General features: G+C 36.1%; 1 protein-coding gene across 1 annotated transcript in view; it reads right to left on the bottom strand.

Annotated features, from left to right (window-relative positions):
- LOC107664034 (microtubule-associated tumor suppressor 1 homolog) overlaps positions 1-22293 on the bottom strand; it is a 27060-nt gene extending 4767 nt beyond the window's left edge. Inside the window, 10 exon segments of the mRNA XM_016454476.1 lie at positions 589-661; positions 6432-6502; positions 6594-6611; positions 6613-6653; positions 7506-7641; positions 10803-10925; positions 11044-11118; positions 11195-11338; positions 12071-12191; positions 22202-22293. Of these exon segments, the coding sequence (XP_016309962.1) occupies positions 589-661; positions 6432-6502; positions 6594-6611; positions 6613-6653; positions 7506-7641; positions 10803-10925; positions 11044-11118; positions 11195-11338; positions 12071-12191; positions 22202-22293 (894 nt within the window).
- Positions 22294-22508: the final 215 nt, after the last annotated feature.

Below are 22508 nucleotides of genomic sequence, written 5' to 3'. Positions count from 1 at the left end.
TCTTTCCTATCACCTTTGATCAATTGAATGCATTCTTATGGAATTTCTTTCAAAAAAAAATCTCACTGACCTTAAACTTTTGAAAGGTATGTATATTAGTGAGAAAAACATTAGAAAATAAAACGTCATTATTCCTTTAAAAAAAATCTTACTGACCCTAAACTTTAGAACGGTAGTGTACATAAACATAAATAGCTTGATTGTGAATTTCCTTGAGTTAGCAAGGTTATAATTCATATTTGTGACAGAAAAAGCATATTAGATGTGTTTTCAGTGAAAAAGAAAAAGATCTGCACTTGAAGAAGGGAGAGGGGAGCTGCCATCCATCACTCAGGGCTGTTAATGAATGCGTTTCACTGTTGGTACGGGTTGAATTTTAACCGCAGACTCATGGCTAAAATCGATATGACTTAGACACTGCGTGCGCACCTTATCCTCTGTCTTTGCTTTAGGACACTGATGTCTGGGGTAATGGAGAGACCGTCCACTGGTCAAGGGTTCAAGACCTCCAAACATCCTGAGACAGATTGGACTCACGTCAAGTCCATGCCATATCTGAGCATGCATTCAGCTGGGTCTCATACTCACCTCCTTCATCCGTGAGGCTTCAATGCATGCAGTTTCTTTCTCCATTTCCTCTTTTAACTGTTTTATCTGCAAAGGATAATATTTTTTGTTTTAAATCACAAACAAGACTGGACAGTAGGCGAGACTTCATGTTGTTTGCTTATTTGCAACCATCCAAAAGATTCTTGGATATTTAGGAGTATTTACACCTAGGTTAAAACTTCAGAAGTGGTCAGCCAATAGTGCTGTTGACAAGTGCAGTTGGGTGGTTCATTTCAATAGTATCCAGCTGCAGACCCGCAGCACCAGCAGTTTCAGAACCGCAGCCATAGAACCGCAGCCACAGAACCGGAAGTGAGGGGCGGAGTTATTGACAACGAGAGAGCACGGTGAGTACTCTGTAATGGTTTTGCTATCATATGTTTAATAATTATCGTATATATTACGTTAAGCCACATGTTAAGTACTTAGCAGATAAATGCTTAACGTAATATATACGATAATTATTAAACATATGATAGCAAAACCATTACAGAGTACTCACCGTGCTCTCTCGTTGTCAATAACTCCGCCCCTCACTTCCGGTTCTGTGGCAGCGGTTCTGTGGCTGCGGTTCTGAAACTGCTGGTGCTGCGGGTCTGCAGCTGGATATATCTCGTTCATTTGGGTGTCTTTTCACAGAGGCGAAGCTTACACCCAGCTGAGCTTCACACTCCACTCTGGCCTGGGCTTCAGCCTCTCATTATAGGTGTTTCCTGCAGCCTTCTATGGAGGACCAAACCTGCAGAAATTAAAAACGAATAAATATATAGATAAATAAATAAATAAAATGACAGGAAAATAAATAAAGGAATAAATGACTTGATAAAAACAAATATAGTTCATTTGTAATAAAATTTAACCCTGAATTAATTTTTTTATTACTTTTTCCTTTATGTATTATATTATTTTGTGTATTTATTTTTGCATTTATTTTAATTACAAATTTATTAAAATAAACTGTCAAATTATATCTAAATATTGCTAAATATACCTGATTCGTAGATAACCACTTTACAGTTGGTTTTGTGACTGTAAGTCGTTCTCTTCAAATGCTATTGAAGTTACAATCATGTATACCAATGTCGTATTTAACTTTAGAGATGGTCCCTAAACTTGCGAATATAGACGTCAACTGCCAGTGGGCCGCGATTCCAAAAAGCATTGTGAGCCTGAGTAGACCGTAGGTCTAACTAGGTCCTTTGGTGCAACTGGTTTACGATTGCATTTAGACTCACAATGCATTTGGGAGTCACGATTTTCTCTGTGTAATTCGACATAAAAATGTGAATCTGTGAAAATATCTGGCAACTCTGCAGTTGATCCCACAAACTCCGATCTCGTTTGATCTGACGCTTCTGCGTGAGCTCTCTCAACCAATGATACACCGGAGCTCCGCAAGGACCGCCTCCCTCATTTCCATGCTGCACACGGAAAAGTAACAATAAATAAATGAATAAATAAAGCTGGAAATAAATATATGTGGGAATAAATAAATATAAAAAATAAATAAACTCATGAATAAATACATTTAAAATAAATAAATACATAAATAAATAAATAAATAAATATAAAAATAAACGATAAGATAAGTAAATAAAACTGAAAAAGAATAAAAATAAATGTAAAAATAAATACAGAAAATAATACATATAGGAAAAAGGTCATACAAATAAATTCAGGATTAAATTTTATTACAAATGAACTATATTTGTTTTTATCAAGTCATTTATTTCTTTATTTTCCTGTTATTTATTTATTTATTTATTATTTCTGCAGGTTTGGTCCTCCATAGCCTTCTGGCTATAGAAACAAATGTTCTGCTCCATTGATCAAAGTCACCAAAATAAAGTGGAGAAAAACATCGTTTTTTCAAAACGTCATTTTTTCACTTTACATTTTTATAGCCACCATGCTAGACCTTAACATTGAGTTTGTCAGTCACCGCACAAAGGGGCGGCTCAACAAAGGGTGCAGGGCTGAAAAGAGGCCAGTCTAAACTGCTACACTAAATATGGATAATCCTTTTCTCCCGGTGGCCCAAACAACATTAAGGAGGTCTTCATTAGTGGTTTTAACCAGGTCTTCTACATGGAGTGTGTTTGGCCACCACCTGCTCCATTAGACTCTTTCCTGGCCCTACCAGGTTGTGTGTCCACTCAGTATTATGTGAAGAGCCGGAAGAACATTACTGATCTGAAACTAATATGCCTCTATTATAAAACACTGTTAAAAAACAAATAAATAAAAGAAAGAAATAAAGAAAAACAAAGAAAAAAAAGATTAAAAAATCTAAATATTAAATCATACAAAACAAATTAAAATTAAAGAATGTCTTCTTTATAAAAAAAAAACGGTCTGTACTGCAGAACTTGAGTTTGTTTTAAAACTTTTATCAATTTCAAAAATTCATTTTCAGTAGTAAGCTTTCTAGCAATTTACCATGTTTTTTTATTTTAAAATAAATAAATAAATGATTTAAAGCAATTTAAAGTTTTTTTCATTCCAATGAATGCAACATAAGTAACGAAAAACTGTATCATACAGTATATCTGTATATTAAATTATGCATATGAGCATAATAGGAATATATTCAATACATATTAAAAATATTCATAGAAAAAAACTTATTAATTTAAATAAAAAATGTGCATTGCAGAACACAATTTATTAATTTTAATAAATTTCATAAATGTATTAATTTATTTATTAATTTCAACAATTCATTTTCAGTGGTGAGCTTTCTAGTAATCAAATCACTGTCATCAAAAATGCATATATTACTCATCTATACATACATACATACATACATATGCATATATATATATATATATATATATATATATATATATATAATTCTCGTTCCCAAAGCGATCTCGACGCAGCTCGAGTTCCTGAAGGGGAACGTCTCTAGGTTACGTATGTAACCATGGTTCCCCGAGGGAACGAGACGCTGCGTCTCTTTGCCATACTCCCTGCATCCCTCCAGGCGCTACTTCATCGAAGCTAACTTGCGCTCTGCCGGATGCGCTTTTATATTTCCTGGCGCTCACGTCACCCCGCTCGTGACGTCTTGCTGCTCCATTGGACTGATTTCACACGTGCTTCAGAACGCGGTCACGCAGGGGCATTCCCAAAGCGATCTCGACGCAGCATCTTGTTCCCTCGGGGAACCATGGTTACATACGTAACCTAGAGACGATTTTTAAGATACTTATGAGCATTTTATATATTTCTTCTATATTTTAAGAAAAAAATTCATTTTTACCTATGATAAGTATGCTCTTGTAATAGATTTTTTTGAAACAAAAATTATTTTTATGTGCATTTGCTTTAGCTGTACTGCAGAAATATAAACCTAAGTATACTAACTAACTAACAAGCAAGAAGTGACAATAATAAACATCTGTATGCATAGTTTTCTTTACTCTGCTGAAGAGCTGTGCTAATATGAGTGTTTGATTGCAGGGTAAATTATGCCAGCTTTGACAGGACCCTTGCTGCTTGTCTCCCAGCAACCCTGCAAGGCCAGAGGGAGACTTTTAACCTTCTAGATTATGTGTGGCCGGATTCAATGGCTGAGTACCATAGAGTCTTTCACACTCTTTTTACGTTGTCCTCTGTGTTCATATTTTAATTCCAGCCATTGTGTGGCAAACTTGGTGCATATTGTTCCTCGCAATCAACCGCAGACACTATGTAAAATAATACTTGATAACCAGTGCTTGAATAAATTTTGTCTGTAAAACTGTTTAAATATGTAAATGAAAGATTCTGAGTTTTAAAATATTTAAATGAATTAATATTGTATTTAAAGGTTTTGATGGTAAAATACAGCGATTGGCTGACATGACTTGAGATGACTTATGAATACGAGGCAGCAGTCCAACTTAGAGCACATTCAAAATGCACAACAAAGCACTCTGACAACATGGTTTCTTACTGTAGTGCAATAATATAAACTCTGGCATGGCCCCAATCTTAACACCACGCAATGCTACTTCACACACACTTCATCTTTACTGCACAAAAGATAAAACACTAAATAAACAATGCTATATCAATGCATGTCAAAAACGCTGCACCACGGCCATTCACCAAATGTTTTACCAATATCAACATGCTACAATGTCAGCTCCGTGCTTCATATCGTCAGCTGTGCTTGATCAAATATCATAAAATAATTTAGTTCTCCCTCATGCACCAGTTGCTGCAGAGTATTTAATTCATGGTAATTTGCTCCGCTGGCATGCTTCTCTCTTCTCACAGAGCTAACACACAAGTAAAACCTGCAAAATTATGAGGGACAACATTGTCTAGGCTGTAAACCTCACATACTGTATGCTGCCCTATTTATCTTAGATGTCACACAGTAACCATTACTGGTAAGGAGAATTATTTCCTGGGAGAAACAGGAAAACCAGTATGTAATGGAAGTGAATGAGGCCAGTTATTTGAAGATTTAATAGCAAAAATGTGAAGCTTGTTCACTTGTTCACAAAAGCACTTGTTCTGCTAAAACCTATTGAACATACATGGCAACAAAGTCGTAAAATATAAATAATAATAATAATTATAATTATAATAATTAAATAATAATTATATAATATAAACTTTACACAGAAAATGTTAGTAAACTATTTTCTTTTTTAGAAATTGGTTCACTCAGAAATTGCTAGTAAATTTCACAAACAATTAGAAACCACAAATTACACATTGAATTAAATGTGACATTTAGAAGTAGAAAAAAATGAAATATTTTCTTGTGAAACATCTTTGTTTTATTTACAACTTTGAAAAATCTTTTTTACAGTGTAAAATCAATTTTCAAATTTTTTTTTTTTTTTTTGCAACTTGGTAAAAGGTGAACATTTTAATGTTTACCGATTGGCCCCATTTTCTTCCATTGTGTGTGTAATATATGTAGTTTAAAAAAAATAACAGTGGACAAACTGAAATGAATTTTGTGGCAATCAACATTATGCCACAAATGCTGGTTATTGAGTTAAAAGATTAGTTCACTTGCAGAATAAAAATTTCCTGATAATTTACTCACCCCCATGTCATCCAAGATGTTCATGTCTTTCTTTCTTCAGTCGCAAAGAAATTAAGGTTTTTGCAGTAAACACTCCAGGATTTTTCTCCATAAAATGGACTTCAATGGTGGTCAATAGGCTGAAGGTCCAAACTGCAGTTTCAATGCAGCTTCAAAGGGCTCTACACGATCCCAGCCAAGGAATTTGAAGTTGGAGGAGAAAATGAGATGGAGTTTTTCACCCTACCCTACCTTTTTGAACCGGAGTACACAAAAATGAAGAGCTAACAGCGCGTCACCTTTCCAACGTGATTACGTAATGCGTGAATTTGCGGATGCGCGTTACGAAGCTAGTGCAAAACGTGCATTTGTGGTTTAAAAGTATATCAATTTAAATTTTTTTAAGAAAATTACAGATCATTTCACTAGATAAGACCTATTCCTTGGCTGGGTTCGTGTAGAGCCCTTTAAACTGCATTGAAACTGCAGTTTAGACCTTCGAACCATTGGCCACCATTTAAGTCCATTATATGGAGAACAATCCTGGAATATTTTCCTTAAAACCCTTAATTTCTTTGCGGCTGAAGAAAGAAAGACATGAAGATCTTGGATGACATGGGGGTGAGTAAATTATCAGGAAATTTTTATTCTGGAAGTGAACTAAATGTTGTATGTTTCTGTTGACTATCTTTGGACTTGTTGTACACCACATTAGTCAACAATTGTAGTGTTTAATGGTGCTATATAAATAAGTTTAAGTTGAAATAATCCTTTAACAAATGTAAAAAACCTCACCTTTTCTTTGCCACTTTCTCTTTCAAGGTTTAACTGCATTTTCAGTTGCTCATGTTCACCTGTCAGCTGCAATAAATGGAAATGAAAGTGTTTTAAATAAAACAATGCAATGAGCATATAAGGATGTCTCTGACTTTATTTGTGTACTATATAATACCTTTTGAAGGGCTTTTTTTGCTGTTGTCAGCCTCTGATTTTAACTGTGCCAAATCCAGAGTTACAGGCAGAAGAAAGAGAGAACATTTGAGAACACACACACACAAAAAAGACCCAGTGTAATATTCATGATATGCTGATGCAGGGAGCACAACGAGAGGACATCCACTTGTCTTTGTTCATCTTTTGCATCTTGGGTCAGTGGACTGAAGCCCAGTCCTGGCCTGCGTGACCTGTTCTGGCTCAGGGTCCTGACAAGCTTCTGACCTGATGCACTGCTGTTGGCACGTCCACTCACATGCACTGACCAAACACAAACCACTAAGTTCAAGGGCCAAGTGTGTGTTATTGCCCAAGTGCTTTTATTTCCATAGAGACTTAAGACCTGGACAGCTCTTATCTTTAGTCACAGCCAATGCAAAATGTTTTAGCAGATGGTTCTTCCCATTTTGAATGGGGACACATAAAAGGAGTTTATGTTCCAATGAAATGGATGATATGTTGTTTTGGAGCATTTAAAAAATCTATGTTTTCATGCGTAATCAAAAAAAGCAGTGGCGTAAAATATTCAGATGGTTACCAAAGTTACATAAGCAATGAATGAATGTCAAACATTATGAAAGATAAAGGCCTGACCCTTGAGAATACACCTGTCTTGTGTTTGCTTTCTCCTCACAGACTCCCACAGAGTGTGAGATGATAGCTGTGGTCTGACAAGTGTCCTCAAACATTGCGCTCTGAATGCTAACTACCTCACACACCGGGAAAGATAAGAGAATCAGTCTATGTTTCCAAAACAAGCATTCGTGACAAATGTTTGTTTTTGTCCCAAAAACCATAGGAAAAAAACTTAAGCACACTTTTTTGTGAGTGGTTTATCCAAAAAAAAAAAAAGTTTAAAATGTGACGTTACCCAGCCTCTGCTCTTTGGATTCCAGGACTGGAATTTCTTCAAGCTCGACGTGCAACGAGTCAATGTTATCTTTTAGCTTTTCATTCTCTGACTTCAGTCTGCTTTTCTCGAGATCCTCCGCTCCCTCTGAGCCGATCTGAAAAATGACACAAGTCCTTTTTAACTTTCCCTTTATAGCGCAAAACAAAAGCCATGCCGCTCAAGCTGCGTGGCAAATATGAGTGCCATTCAGGCACAAAGCAGTCGTACAACTTTCTGCCTCCTACCATTTCCCTCTGAATAATAAAAAGCGAGAAACAAAAAAGCAAACACATTTAGAAGAGGACGATCTCTTTTTTTTTCCTGTTCTCTCTTTCGCCCTTTTCTTCTTGCCCGGAAGAAAGACGGCAGTACATTACATACAAAGCCCATAATTCATGGGGACATTTTTATTGACAGGAATAATACACATCATACTGTTTGTGTGCCCCTGTCATTCAGGTCAATTTATTCTGGAAGTCAAGGAAGGCAGCTGGGGCCTATCCACCCACGGTCTGGGCTCTGCTTTCTAACAAGCTCGGCAGAGCCAGGCCATGAGGGGCCGATTGGAGGATGGCTGAGCAGCCCCAGGGGGTTCGCAGAGAGCACAGTTTCCCGGGGGGGGGCTTGTTGCCTTTGTGCAGTCCCTCAGTAGCAGCGCTGCCAGTGTCACCAGGATCACATCACATGTCAGCGCGCTGAAGTTTGCAGACTGGGAGCCGCATGGAGCCCATCAGGTTCCTGTGATATCCACGCAGTTGATCCCATTCATGCCCCGAACATTAACTGGGCTTTTGCATGCCTGTCACACTTAAAATTGTGCAGGCGTTCAAAGGCCTTTATTTTTTCCACTTTATTCACTCTGTCTCTCTCTCACTCATTCATAAAGAAAGTAACTTGCAATCATAAACAGGTTTTGATTGCTATAAGTTTATTTGATGTTTGGCGGTTTTGCTTTTTCGTCACGTTTGGTATGACTTCGAATGAGCCTTAACAACATAAAAGGAAAAAAAGGTAAAAATGCTGTCACTGGGGCAGTGACAAATGGTACTAATATGTACATTTAAGGTACTAATATACACCTTTTAGGGGTAAAAAAGGTACAAAAGGGTACCTTTTGAAAAGGTACCATCCCAGCTTTTGTATCTTGAGATTGTAAGTCACAGCGTCATTTAGTCACACATAATAAATTAAATGCTCTGATTTATGACATCTTGCATATGGTTCATGATTGTTTGCTATAGATTTAATCCCAGAATAAAGAGCCATATGTTATGAATGTGACTCCCCAAATGTGACGGTCAGATGATAATGATGTACATGTCATGGAGCAGGATTACTCTATCACATATAGGAATGGGCATCGGTGCATCCAGCATGACAGAAATATGACTCCATGCAGGGTGGTTACCTCAACCCAAACATCACCCACCCTTCAGCCTTCCCTCCTTGTTTCATTGTCATCATCTAGGGAGAGACAGTATCAATGTATTATTTGTTCATAGATACTGAACCTAATTTTTCCTCCTCGAAAAGAAAGAAAGCCCACATTACACCTCTCTTCATCAGTTTGCACTGGCTGGCAATAGGTGCTCGCATCAAATTCAAGGTACTGATGTTTGGTACCACTGGCTCTTTACCAACATACCTAAACTCACTTGTTCAGACTTATGGGCCCTCCAGAAGCTTGCGTTCTGCAAGTGAACAACGCCTCGTGGTGCCATTCCAAAGAGGCACAAAATCACTCTCACTGACCTTTTACTGGATCTCAATTTGAGTCTTTAGCCATTTTCAAAAAAAGACACTTTTATTTTGTCAGCACCTGACCAATTAATACTAGCACTTATCTATTTGTTTTTACTCATTTATTTAAAAAAAAACTTGCTATGTGTACTGTGCTAGACTTTGTCACATCACTTGTATACTGTTGCTCTCTTGTTGGTCTGATTGCTTCTATTGTTCTCCTCATTTGCTAAATGATTAAATGTAAATGTAAATGTAAAATTTATACTCTAAGGAACATCTTACTGACCTGTTTGAACACCCCAACCTTTAACTCTGGCTCCACCATCTGCTGCAGTAACAGAACTACAGGTGATTAGCCATGCATCTCTCCTGTGGGCGTGAGAGTTTTCATTAGCACAATGAACAAAGCTTGAACTCCGCTGGGCTGCACTCATTTGTTACACTTTGAGTGGCAGGTTTTGTATGGCTGTTCTCCCGGCCATCTGCCTACACAAGCAGCCGTTTTGCTTGGACAGAGCTCAGACACTAAGGGTGAGAGATAACTCTCTCAGGCGGAGTGAGAGGGGCAGCCTATTAAAAAGGCCAATAATAGACACCTCACTTATCGGCACCTGATAGCTCATTCATGTTACATGTAAATCCCTTTCGCAAGGGCATAAAGGTGAGCAATTGATTTCACTTTGTGGAAAGCAAGTACCTGCTTATTAGTGTACAGCCATGGGGTCCGGGCCACTACCAAGTGCACTTCAGGCCATAATAGAGCAGGCCACTAAACAATAATTACCATCCTGCTGGTCAATAACAACACAAGCTGGATGACATTTTAGCAATCAAGAATCATATTGACATCATTAAAGATAAATGCACTACTGGCTAAACAATGCTTTAGCATAAAGGCTGCCATAAAAAAAGCACAAAAAATACTGTAAATAAAAATATATATGCGCACAAAATAAATGCAATTGCAATAATTTATTTTATTCAGCAAGGACACATTAGATGTATAATCTTATAAAAGATGTATATCAATAAGTATTCATCAAAGAATCATGAAAAAATGTATCAAGGCTTCCACAAAATTATTAAGCAGTTTCCAACATTGATAATAATAAGTTTCTTAAGCACCAAATCAGCATGTTAGACCATGTGACTGGAGTAATGGCTCCTGAAAATTCAGCTTTGGAATAAATTACATTTTAAAATACATTAAAATAGAAAACTGTTATTTTTATTGTAATTACATTTCATAATATTACTGTTTTTACTGTATTTTTGATCAAATAATTGCAGCATTGGTGGGCATAAGAGACTTCTTTTAAAAACATTTTATCAGCCCCAACCTTCTGAACAATAGTGTATGTATTACAAATATTCTGCAAATTTTCACAACATTCTGTATGTATCCCTTTTTTTGCTTACTGGTCCTTCTTCATTGCTTCTTTGCATAGTATTTACATACATACGGGCCTATATTTAAATTAAACTGATTATTGTACACAAGTTTTTCTGTGACGAATGGCAGAGAGTCTGTACCTCATATTTCTTTAGCTGTTCAACCATACGCTCAATCTTCAAGTTCTTCTCCTGTAGCTCATTCAGAAGGTCCTTTACTCTCCCATCAGTAACATCAGAAACCAGATCCGTCTCTTCTTTATTCTTGTAAAGATTTCATATCAAAAGATTCATTGTGAATCTTTGTAAATTATATCAAATAAAAAACAAACCTATTTTTTGCAATATGTTAGTTGATATTACAAATTCATTAAAAGCTTACCATATAACTGGCTTTGATCACCTGCATAGCATCTGAGAGCTGCTGCTTATAGCTTTTCCGAAGAACAGACAATTTCTTCAAATAAAACAGATATTAAGTAGAAACATGATTACATGTATTGCTTATAATAAAAGCAGCATTGTATACAGACCTCTTTTTGGCAGTTCTTCGAATTCTTGATTTTGTCATTCATACTTGCATAAAGGGCATCAGATTCTTCCTGCAGTTGGGTCTCATACTGCAAACGTATTGTTTTCAGTTTATTTTCAGTGTCTTCTTTTAACATGTTCATTTCCTGAGATGCAATCAAATGTTTTAAAACACATAAAAGAATATTTAACACCGAATGGTGTTAACACCAAGGTTATGGTCTATACAGTGTATATCCAACTTATCAAAGACCGTAAGTTGCTTTGGATAAAATCATTTGCCAAATAAATAAATGATAACATAAACACAAACTTGCTACTATCCATTCAGTAAGTATTTTTTCTATTTGTCTTTCTTTCTTTTTCAATGGGAAGGTTATATTTCCTTCCCAACTACAAATAAATTCATTTTTGTGAGTTACAGAACTAGAACATGCATTTAGCAGAGCATTTATTCGGCTGCAAGCCTGCTAATCAATGTTTAACTCTGCAGGCTAGAGGATTCCTTGTGAAGGCACTGTTCTTCACCACAAAGCCATCATATGCCCTCTCAGCAGGTGACCTAGACAGCCCACAGTGAGGCCACTCAGAGCTAAAGTTAGAAGAATCTTGAACTAATAAGATGAAAAGCCAGCAGCATTAATGAATTCACTGAGCATATCTAGCGGAATGCACTGACAAAGTAGTAGCTTTCTGTGGGCCTTTTTTTTAAGGCAAGACAAACTTGCATTTATAAAGACGGCTGCAGATTGACTTATAGCTGACAGACTACTTACTATTTTTGTAGTTAAAAAAAAAGTATTAAAAAAAAACGTTTTATGAACGGACTAAGCTGACCATGATAAGGGACTATTTATCTAGTGGTAGCAGATACACACCTTCATAAGCTCTGCAGTTTTGGCAGCGAGTATCTTTATATTTGGCAGCTCTGACTCGTCGGTTTGGACACAGGCATCTTGTCCAAAAAATCCTGTCCTCACCTGGTTTGACACAGCATATCTGAAGAGTTAGAATGATCGTGTGGTGAAATTAAGTTCAAATCCTGCCTTACCAAAGAGATTATCGCACAAAAGGGTTAGTTCACCCAAAAATCACCCTCAAGTCATCTTAGGTGTATATGACTTTCTTCTTTCAGATGAATGGCTTATATCCAAATCCTCTGACATTCTTCTTTACACATCTTAGTTTTGTACTTCTAATTAGTGACCGTTGTTTTGTTTTGATCTCTCCCCTGCGCTTCCCCGTGCGTCACTTCTGAGCGGCACATGCGCAAAGACGACCTCATATGTCATCCGCCCGGAACTGCTTCTGTGTACAACTGTTGGCGCAAGCTACATTAAAGTGATTATTAAGTTTTGAATATGGATATTTTTCTTACAAAAACGCATCGATTCGCTACAGAAGGCCTTTGTTCACCCCCCGGAGCCGTGTGAGACACTTTTTTTATGGATGGGCACTTTTTATTTAACTTCTTTTGGACTGATGCATGCAACACCCGCTGAGTGGCATTAAACAGCTTGAAAGATCAAAGACCATTTTTAATATAACTCCGACTGGATTCGTCTGAAAGAAGAAAGTCTTATACACCTAGGATGACTTGAGGGTGAGTAATTTATTAGCTAATTTTCATTTTTGGGTGAACTAACCCCTACAGATCTCGGCTGCTCTAAACGGTTGCCGTAGCAATTTTAACAATTTTGGCGTAACAATTTTCCCTTTTTTTCTCTCAAAACCTATTGTTTTTACTAAAGAACATATAGTTGAAGCTTATGGAATCATGAAATTAATTGAGGTTAATTAATTTTCCTATATCACTATATAGGCTACTATACATGTTGCTGTTTACTGAACAGTTAATAATAAAACTAGTTTATGGTTAAAAAATGTATGTAAATTTGAGGCAAAATCATTCAATTACTTTGAATCCTCTGGGACTATATGATTTAAATAAAACTGAACCTGATCCACCTGATAGCAGAACAGATATTGACACATGAAATTACAAGTGAAGTTCAGAAGCCTTTTACCCTTGATTAGTTCTAAACAGCTCTCATAATTCACCATGACATAAGGTCTCTGTGTTTATTAAGCAATTCTAGCCAATTCATATCTCAGACTGAAGACAGACAATAGACTTCAAATTAACTCGGTTTACCTCTTTAATATATTTTAGGGGGCTGTTGTGCACTTTTATGTGTCTAATCACAAAGCCCACTCTTCATTTTCAGACAAGGAAAAGTCCATTAAAATAGATTAGTCTGCCATAGTCTGTCTAGTTGGCATAATCTCTTTGAGTCTGCTTAAACAGCATAATCCCCGATACCAAAATATACTCCCCTGCATGGTGTAAGCCGTACCCTGAGTGAAGCAGGCACAACAGCAGACTCTAGGTATGTCCCCTCCCCCTCGTAGACAGCGTTGCTTGTACTGTAAGTGTCTGCCCCGGGGCAAGCCAATATGGCCCTTTAATTAATCAGAGTATTCCTCCTGAGTAGAGTAAAGGGCTAATAGTGTTGATTTTGGGGCTCTGTTTTCACTGCATGGAGATTTCTGATCATTTTGTATGTGGTCCAAAACAGTTTGTTATTTAATGCTATTCCAATTGAGAGCCCTTATGATCAATAATGTATGCATCATTGAGTATCAGTCAGGCGTAAAGTGAGAGCAACCGTCTTGGACATGCTTGTTTAACTCACACCTCCTAATGAAGAGACTAGAGCCAGAATGAATGTTTTCAGCTTATTGTTTTGTCTGATTGTAATTTTCACCTCCAGGTTTAATGTTGCATCAAAACGCTTGTACTTTAAATTTATATTGAACATGATGTGCTATGTAAAAGCAATTAAATATCTGCAGGCAAATACAATATCATAAATTATATTTTGTAAATATATTTACAGAAGGAGTATTTGAAGTATGTCTTCATGTCAAGTTTAAATTCTATGTTGTTTCTCCATCTTGAGCACAATTTATTGAAAGCAAACAATTAGGGGAATAAATACTGAACATTCACTAATTTCTATATATGTGTGTGAAAAAAAATGAATAAATACTTGTAAATATTGTTTTAAAAAATGTTAATAAGTAATATTCAGTTTTGTTCTAACATGAAATGTAAACTTTTACAATGCAATTCTTAAATATATATTTGGCATTATTTCTTAACGCAATCATCATCTGTTAGCAGCAGTGTTATTTTAGTATTATAGTTTTTATTCATATTTTGAATTAGTTTTTGTTATTGTATTTTCGTTTTTATTTTTGCTAAAGCTTCAGTAATTTTGTTATGTTTTTGTGATTTTTTTTTTAAATATATATTTTTTAATTTTTATTTCAGTTTTAGCTTTAGTTACATTATACATCAAGTTAAACTAGATGAAAATGAGAATTGTTGCCTTGGTTTAATTTTAATTTAAGCTTCAAATAAAGTTCATTTTATTTTAAGTAACAAAAGATTATTTTATGGTTTAAGTTTTTAGTTTTAGTTAATTTTAATAACCCTGGTTAGCAGGTATTTAAAACCTGGTCTGAATAGTTTTGCGTCATAATGAAGCCAAGTCGAGCAACAAATTCTCTAAGACATGGCCCACCAGCTGACAATGGAAATCAGTCTTAATTCATTTAGTCTGAACCAGCACTTCGCAGAAGCCTTGGGGCCCCAGTGCGAGCTTGAGCAGAGCTACATTCTGAGGAACCATCAAACTAATCTAATAGAATGAATGGGAATGGGTTCTCTCGGACAGGACAACAAGATTGTTATATCAGTCTATTGACACAAATTTATGCAAATTATTAAAATGCTTCACAGATGTATTTATCTACTGCACATTTATAGATGTCAACATGACACTCAACAACAAATAGATAAATCATACAGACTCTCATTAGTTTGCATGCAAAGGTTTGGTTTCATGGGGCTTCTTAGTATTTGCCATGCCAACAAATGACATCAGTGTCATTGTAAACAGTTCATTTTAGGATGATTTCAGCTCATCATCAAATCTGGAGGCAGATCTGACATCACTATTCTAGTTGACTCTAAGCTTTTTGCTGCCCTCCACTGGTTAAAACACCTAAACTTCCAAAAGAGTTATTCCTGCAAATAAGAGCAAGAGACAAATAAACAATAAAATAGTTTCTTTTTTAAATGTACATTTATTTATTATTTTTTTAATTTATTTTTTTATTTACAGCTTAAATGTGGGATATTTCAGAAACTTGCAACCCTAAATTCATTTACATACTGCCTACTTAATTTGTTAGTAATCCCCATATTTACTAAACTGTGGAAAATAGGTCAGTGGGCAGTCAGTCGGCTTTTCTCTTTTTTTTCCCCCAGCAGTCAGAAATGGCAGGCTGCCAATTAATCCCTTATCATACTATAAGATTGTCATTGATTGTAGTCATTAATTGTTAAATATACAGGATAGATAGATAGATAGATAGATAGATAGATAGATAGATAGATAGATGGAAACAAATGTATTTATTTAAATAAATTATTTTTTTATTATGTTTATTTAATTTCTGTTTATTTATTATTATTATTTATTCATTTTATTATTATTATTATTTATTTTATTTTATTTGTTGGTAGGGCAATCTAATAAATAACTACACAACTGTGTGATTGACCTACTGTATGTATGTCATATTTATTGAAAGCCCCAACACAACAGACAAACAGTAGAAAAGGAACACATATTTTGTATGAAACCCCATGGGATCTAATCAGGTCCAGATTGGTTAGGAAACCAAAACAAGATATGCCAGCCCCCAGAGAACACACCACTGGGAGGGGGAAAACATGATATTAACAAATGGCCTCTGGGGACATAAGCTAAAGCTCCCCTTGAATAAACAGAGAAATTAATTAGTTGGAGTTGGCAGCATATGACAGGTTCAAAATGGCATATGGCATAAGTTTGCTTATTGCTGATGGTTAGTCATCCTAGAGAAAGTGAGAACAGCTAGGCTGATACAGAAATAAGTGGGATAACAAATATCATGATCTTATCTGTGGTTTTATCTGATGCTCCTGACATTATGTATTTTACATTTTTATGTGCATGGACATGCTTTTCATATTCTTAGGCTTTCGCTATATCCGACTGTTTTCTCTAGAGGGCAGTAGCTGACCAGGTGTAACCTGTTTAAATCGAGACTACGTTCATTCTCATTAAACTTCTTCCTGAAAATGTATTATATTAATATACTTACACATTATTTTGGTTGCGCAAATCGGGATTTAAAAAAAAAAAAGTATTTCTAGAAATATGCGCTGGTCAAATTTAGGCATTTTAATTATCCTTTGAACGTCAAGATGGAATCTAATAGATTACATATTGACACTATCTTGTTTTCCCCTTGTTGTTAGAGTGATAGGCTATATTCATTTGTCCCACTCTGTGTTCTATAAGCTGGAAGGTTCCAGTTCTGATATTTGTCAGTGAATGCCTACCATCCCTCTGGGATTTTTTAATCCTGTTAATGCTCTTAGATAAAACTATGCCAAGAACCTGCTCAAAGAGCTGATATCTGCTAAAACTAATAGCTTTTAAGCACAAAGGAGGTCCTTTGTTCTCTGCCAGTGTCTGATTATGAAAACAATGTGCCAAGAGGTACGTAATTGAAATGTTGCTCATTGACAGACACAAGGATTTTTTTCATGGAGACCATTTTTGAAAGAGACACAAGAACAGACTGTGCAACATCTGTCAACAAACTACAGCTTAGCACTGTGAAAAACTGTTTGAACTCCACTGATGGTTCTAAGCACATTAATGCTTAGACACAATATGAATTAAACTTTAACAGATAATATTAACAAAACTTGCATTCACAATTGCAGATCCTGTCTCAAGTTTTGACTGGCACTTGCTGTTTTGAAACTGACCATAACAAAATCCTACATTTTAAACCAATTAATTCATAGATAAGTATTTTTAAAAAGAGCTTATTTCTAGTTGAGTATATCTAGAAATTAGCACATATAGCTGAGATGACAATGTCTCGAAATATTCACTAGAAAATTTTATTACTTTTTTTGTTTAACATTTTATTAATTTTTATGAGTTTTCCAGGCCTGAAAATAATTGTTTTAAAATTCCCTAATATGTCCAGGTTTTTCGTGACTGTGGAAACCATATTCTTTATTTTTTGGAAGTTCATCTTTGAGTCATAAAAAGTGAGAATGCATTTCCTGTCATTTTGCTCCTCAGTCTTCAGCTTGTGTCTGACAGAATAATGTGAGTCACTGTTTTTCTTGGTGTCCGTTGAACTTTGTGAGTCTGACACATGCCTTTAATGAGCACTGTTTGTACCACATTCCAGCTCTGGATATAACCTTTAAAGACATAAAAGTCACCATACAACTCCATTCATATGGACTGATTATTTTAGGCTGCAACGTCAGGACAGTTTGGTTCTCTTTAAGAAATATTTCACAGTCTTCTCAGGTTAATGATGGGCCACCAGGTATGAGTCATTGTTGGTGATTAAATTAAACGTGTTTTCATCTTGATAGAAATGGATGTCTCTCCAACCCCCACAGTCTGCTCTTACAGTAGCTTGTCTGTGGGAGAGAACATCAGACGCATGGATATTAATGCAGGCTGAGTAGGAGTAGACTTCAAACGAAGAAATGAGAGTGGTTGAGAGTGACCTGGACTTGGTATTAGGGTCCAGTTAATTTAAAATTGACTTCTTTGGCTTCCTTCAGCACAAAAGGCTCAACTCACTGACAGCCCACCTACAAACCAGTTCACTCACCACTAGCAATATCTATGAGGCAACCTTGTACTGTAGTTAAAAAAAAAATTGGTAACACTTTACACTAAAGATAATGCATAAATTAGTTAATGCATCAACTAACAATGAACAATGTCTTTTTACAGCATTTATTAACCTTTGGTAATGTTAATAAAAATGTTCATGTTAGTTCACAGCATTAAGTTAACAGATAGAATTTAATTTTAATAATGTTGAATTTAACGTTAACTAAGATTAGTAAATGCCGTGTAAGTACTGTTCATGTTAACTGATACTTAACTACACTGAAAAAATGTTTAATTCATCCAATTAAAAAAATGTAGGGTAATGATTCAAATCTATATTTTTTTAACTTGAGATATATTGTTTACCCTAAGGGCAAGTTATTTATTTTTCATTGGCTCAAGTTAAAAAATATAGATGTGAATCATTACCCTAATTTTTTTTTTAATTGGATGAATTAAACATTTTTTTCAGTGTACTGTTAACAATGAGATACTGCTTAGGAATAATGTACATTAATTAAACATCACTTACATGGCTAGGCATACCCACCAAATAAATAAATATGTGGACATGAAATACTGATTCAAGTTTAACGTATTTTATAATCTTACATGTAGCCTATGTTATGTTCGTGTACAGTATGTCAGCTTCTGCTAAGAAAAAAAAACAGCCCATGACAATGTAGAAAACAATCAGAATACAAACACAACAACAGTATTACAGTAATATTAATATCAAGTAATTTCACTGGGAATTTGCGCATTTTCATTCCTGTCAAAAAATATAGCACTACCCTTACTTAGATCTATTGACCAGTTGGAGTCAAGTATTCCAGAGTAATAAATGCATATGAATTGCTGAACTGGAATCTTTTTTCGATGGCTTCTTCGATAGTGATTTACCTCTCAACAATCATAATGAGTAGGCCTACGCATTGCAGGTCATCACCTATTAATTGCTTAGCTGACTCACTGCAAGTTAAGATCGGATTATAAGTGATGTAGCCCTTCCTACAGCCCGAGACACTTGGATAGTCTCCAGCATCCTTGCCATCCTACACAGCACAAGCAGTTTGGAAAATGGATGCATGAGTGGATGGATGCTAAGCCTGTGGGATGGATCATTCCTACATCAATTAACTTGTGCTCACCTTGCTCATTCCTCAAACTACTGCTGAACTCTGGCTTTGCTAATGGCACTCTTGAGGATGAAGAAAAAGTTGACATGATTGTTATTCCATTTATTGGAAATGATGAAAAAGTGGAGGATATGCAACATTTGTCCTAGCATCTGGTTTTAGCATTGTCTTGAACAGAATGCTACAGTCATATCTTATTACCTTTTTTTCTCCTAACAAATGGTGTCACAATAAGCAGCTTGAGGAAGGACACATGCAGTATATTCTAAGCAAATCCAGTGTACACTTTTCCACTCTTACTCAGGGAAGTCAGGGTGACCTATTTTTGACCATGACACAGCTATGGCATTTCATACCGAAAGGAGATAATGAGGGCTCTATTTTATCTTGTCTGTGAGTAAGAAGGTGACATTTATATTACTGTGGCTAATGGAGAAGAAACACAGGAAGTACTATAGTGACACCGTCCCCTCCCTGGTGAACTCTACCTGCTACTGTGCATTTTCTTCTCTCACAGAGCTGGACACTAGCTGGATTTACTCAGCTATCTGTCTCCATGGCTGAGCTTTAAAAAAAAATCAATAACCCATAAACAGGTCTGTAGCCCATAGTCACTTCCTTTCAACATCAGTGTGCCTCCTCCCTCTGCACACACACACAACACACTGTAAGTACAAAAATTAGTCAAGTCAGTGTATATGTGTGTACGTACCCTTTGGCTCCTAACAAAGGCAAACTAAATTAAGAAGAGGAAAACTCATTTCCTGATAACTTACTTAGACAATCAGGGACAGATAACTGCCCGTTCCCCTTAAACAAAGGAGAGGGAACGAACTGGTCATCATGGAAGACTGGTTCAGATTTAAAGACATGAGATGTTGTGTAATTATGTATGTTTGCTTGAAATTAAAATGGATGTTGAATATATGCATGGGGTGGACAGAAGGCTCTCACCCCTGAAGTAACCCCCAAATGATCCAATAAATCTGTAATGTGCCTCATTCAACTTCATAATTGTGATGAATGCCATTGTGGCCATTTTGTGTTTTGCTTAACCCACACAGAGTCTAAACATCAGTAAACAAACTGGAAAACAGTGTCTTGACCCTTCAGAGCTCCTACTACAACAGAAGATTCTTCTTCTGCACCTGCATACTAATTTATAAGAGCACTGGTTTGTAAAAATTAAATGTGATTTTTAAATAATACTAACCAAAGATTACACAACCAGTAATGTGTAATAGCAACACACAGTAGTAGTGTTTTTTCAACAAATGGGTTGGGAGAATGATTCAATGACTCAGTCATAAAAAAGTATCTTGTTTATTATCTGAATTAATCCACCTCACCCATAAAGACAATCACTTGCAAGTTGCTACCTACTAGTGTAACCTGCAGAAAAAAAGACTACATAAAAAGAAAAAAAATTAATTAAAAATTAAATTAAATTAAATTAAATTAAATTTAAGGCATGAGCACCGTAAGAGAAAAATGCAGTGTGGTCCTTGTCTCTCAATGACCTCTTCCTATCCCACATGGTAAATAATAAAACCAGACATCAATTTTTGTTCTCATGTGACAGCACTGACAGCAGAGTTGATAGGTAGTCTGTTCTGGCAGGACTGCTGAATGTGTGCTTTTGAATAAAATCAACTCCAGACGCTGTAGACAGGCTGAAGAGTCAAACTGTCATGAGTTGAGGATACACCTAAAGTCTAGGATCCTGTGTTCCTATGTGTCTGTTAGCTTTCATTCTTTAGACCTCAGGCCTGCTCTCATGTAAACCGAGGGTGGGCTGAAAATAAACACCTATTAAAGCCATTTTATTCCTGTTCTTCAGAGAACCATGACAGCATGAACTCCCTGGACCATGTGCTTGGGAGATATTTTTGGCACAGATTAGAGCACAGTAACCCATGACAGACACAAAAATATGCCAGAGGGGGCATGAAGACATGGGCATCACTTAATTGTTGTGACCACAAGATACTTCAGTGCATCTGTGAGTCTAGCTACACATGGATGTTTTATGGCTATCACAGAGGAGGATGTGGATTATCTTTCTTTTAATCTGAGATACAAGACTTTGTGCGGCTTGCAGGCCGTGCTGGTTGTCAAATGTCCATGATATGCTTTTGCATGTCTTATTACACACCAGAAATGTTTGCTTTTGACCAAAATGTCCTTTTACAACAGGCCACTGTTTGATAAAAACAGCCTGATGAACTGCAGAACAACATCTCTAAATCCTCCTGCGGCTATTAGTTAAACTGAATTGCAAACCGTAGTATGTTGTGTTTCTGTTGGATTCTCAAATTATGCATTCACAAATATTCTTTGGGCTAATGCCTCTTGCTCTACGGAAAAGGAGGGATTTGTGGCCATTCTCTTTCAGCTTTTCCACTTGCTCACTGATGATCATGAGGCCATAGTCCAAATGACTGGGAAAAAAATATATAAATATATATATTTGACAAGAACACACACATTATATATATATATATATATATATATATATACACATATTATATATATACATATATATACAGTGGTGTGAAAAAGTGTTGGCCCCCTTCCTGATTTCTTATTTTTTTGCATGTTTGTCACACTTTAAACACTAGTAAAAGGTAACACAAGTGAACACAACATGCAGTGTGTGTGTGTGTGTGTGTGCGTGTGTGTGTGTGTGTGTGTGTTCTTGTCAAATTTAAGGGTTGAGGTGAATTTAGATTACATGGCTACAAAGGAGCTGATGCCATTTTATAACAGGTTATGTTGTAATACTGGTGAACTGTCTTACTAAATACTCAAAAATACATACTCATATAGACAGACTCTTATATACTCCAATTAGTACCATAGCAGAGAAGTGGTTAGAAGAATTGTATTGTATTTCATAAACACACCATGCAATGCACTCTGAGTTCAAATATGCACAAAGTTAATGACTGTGCATATCTCACTGCCCATGTAAACACACGCAAATGATCAGACCTCAGTCAAGCAGTCATCCAAATTAAAAGCACTGTCTCACGCTAAATAACTCTAAACATACTATTCATGAATATTAATCGGTTCTGCACAGTATTATTACACTCCCCATAAGAGCAGATAGTTCTTGTTAAAGATCCTGTCTTTCCTCTTAGGCTTTGCAGCACGATCAGGAATCTCATCACTCTTCTCCATCCCTTGTTCTGGTTAAGTTTAGAGTCACTCCAGAGGGGAATGGGAGAGACTAATAGCCTTAACCCTTGTGTTGAACAAAGTCACAAAATTTCAGTCCAATGCGATAACATTAACTAGTATTTTCGGGAAAAATATTTTTTTTTCAGAGCAAAAAGGACCCGAACACCACATGAGGGTTTTAATAGGAGGAATGCTTTGCCGCAGCATTCATTGTT

Source organism: Sinocyclocheilus anshuiensis, unplaced genomic scaffold (assembly GCF_001515605.1).
Source record: "Sinocyclocheilus anshuiensis isolate Anshui unplaced genomic scaffold, SAMN03320099.WGS_v1.1 scaffold23, whole genome shotgun sequence".
Taxonomy (NCBI): Eukaryota; Metazoa; Chordata; class Actinopteri; order Cypriniformes; family Cyprinidae; genus Sinocyclocheilus; species Sinocyclocheilus anshuiensis.
This window is presented reverse-complemented; position numbering and strand designations above follow the sequence as displayed.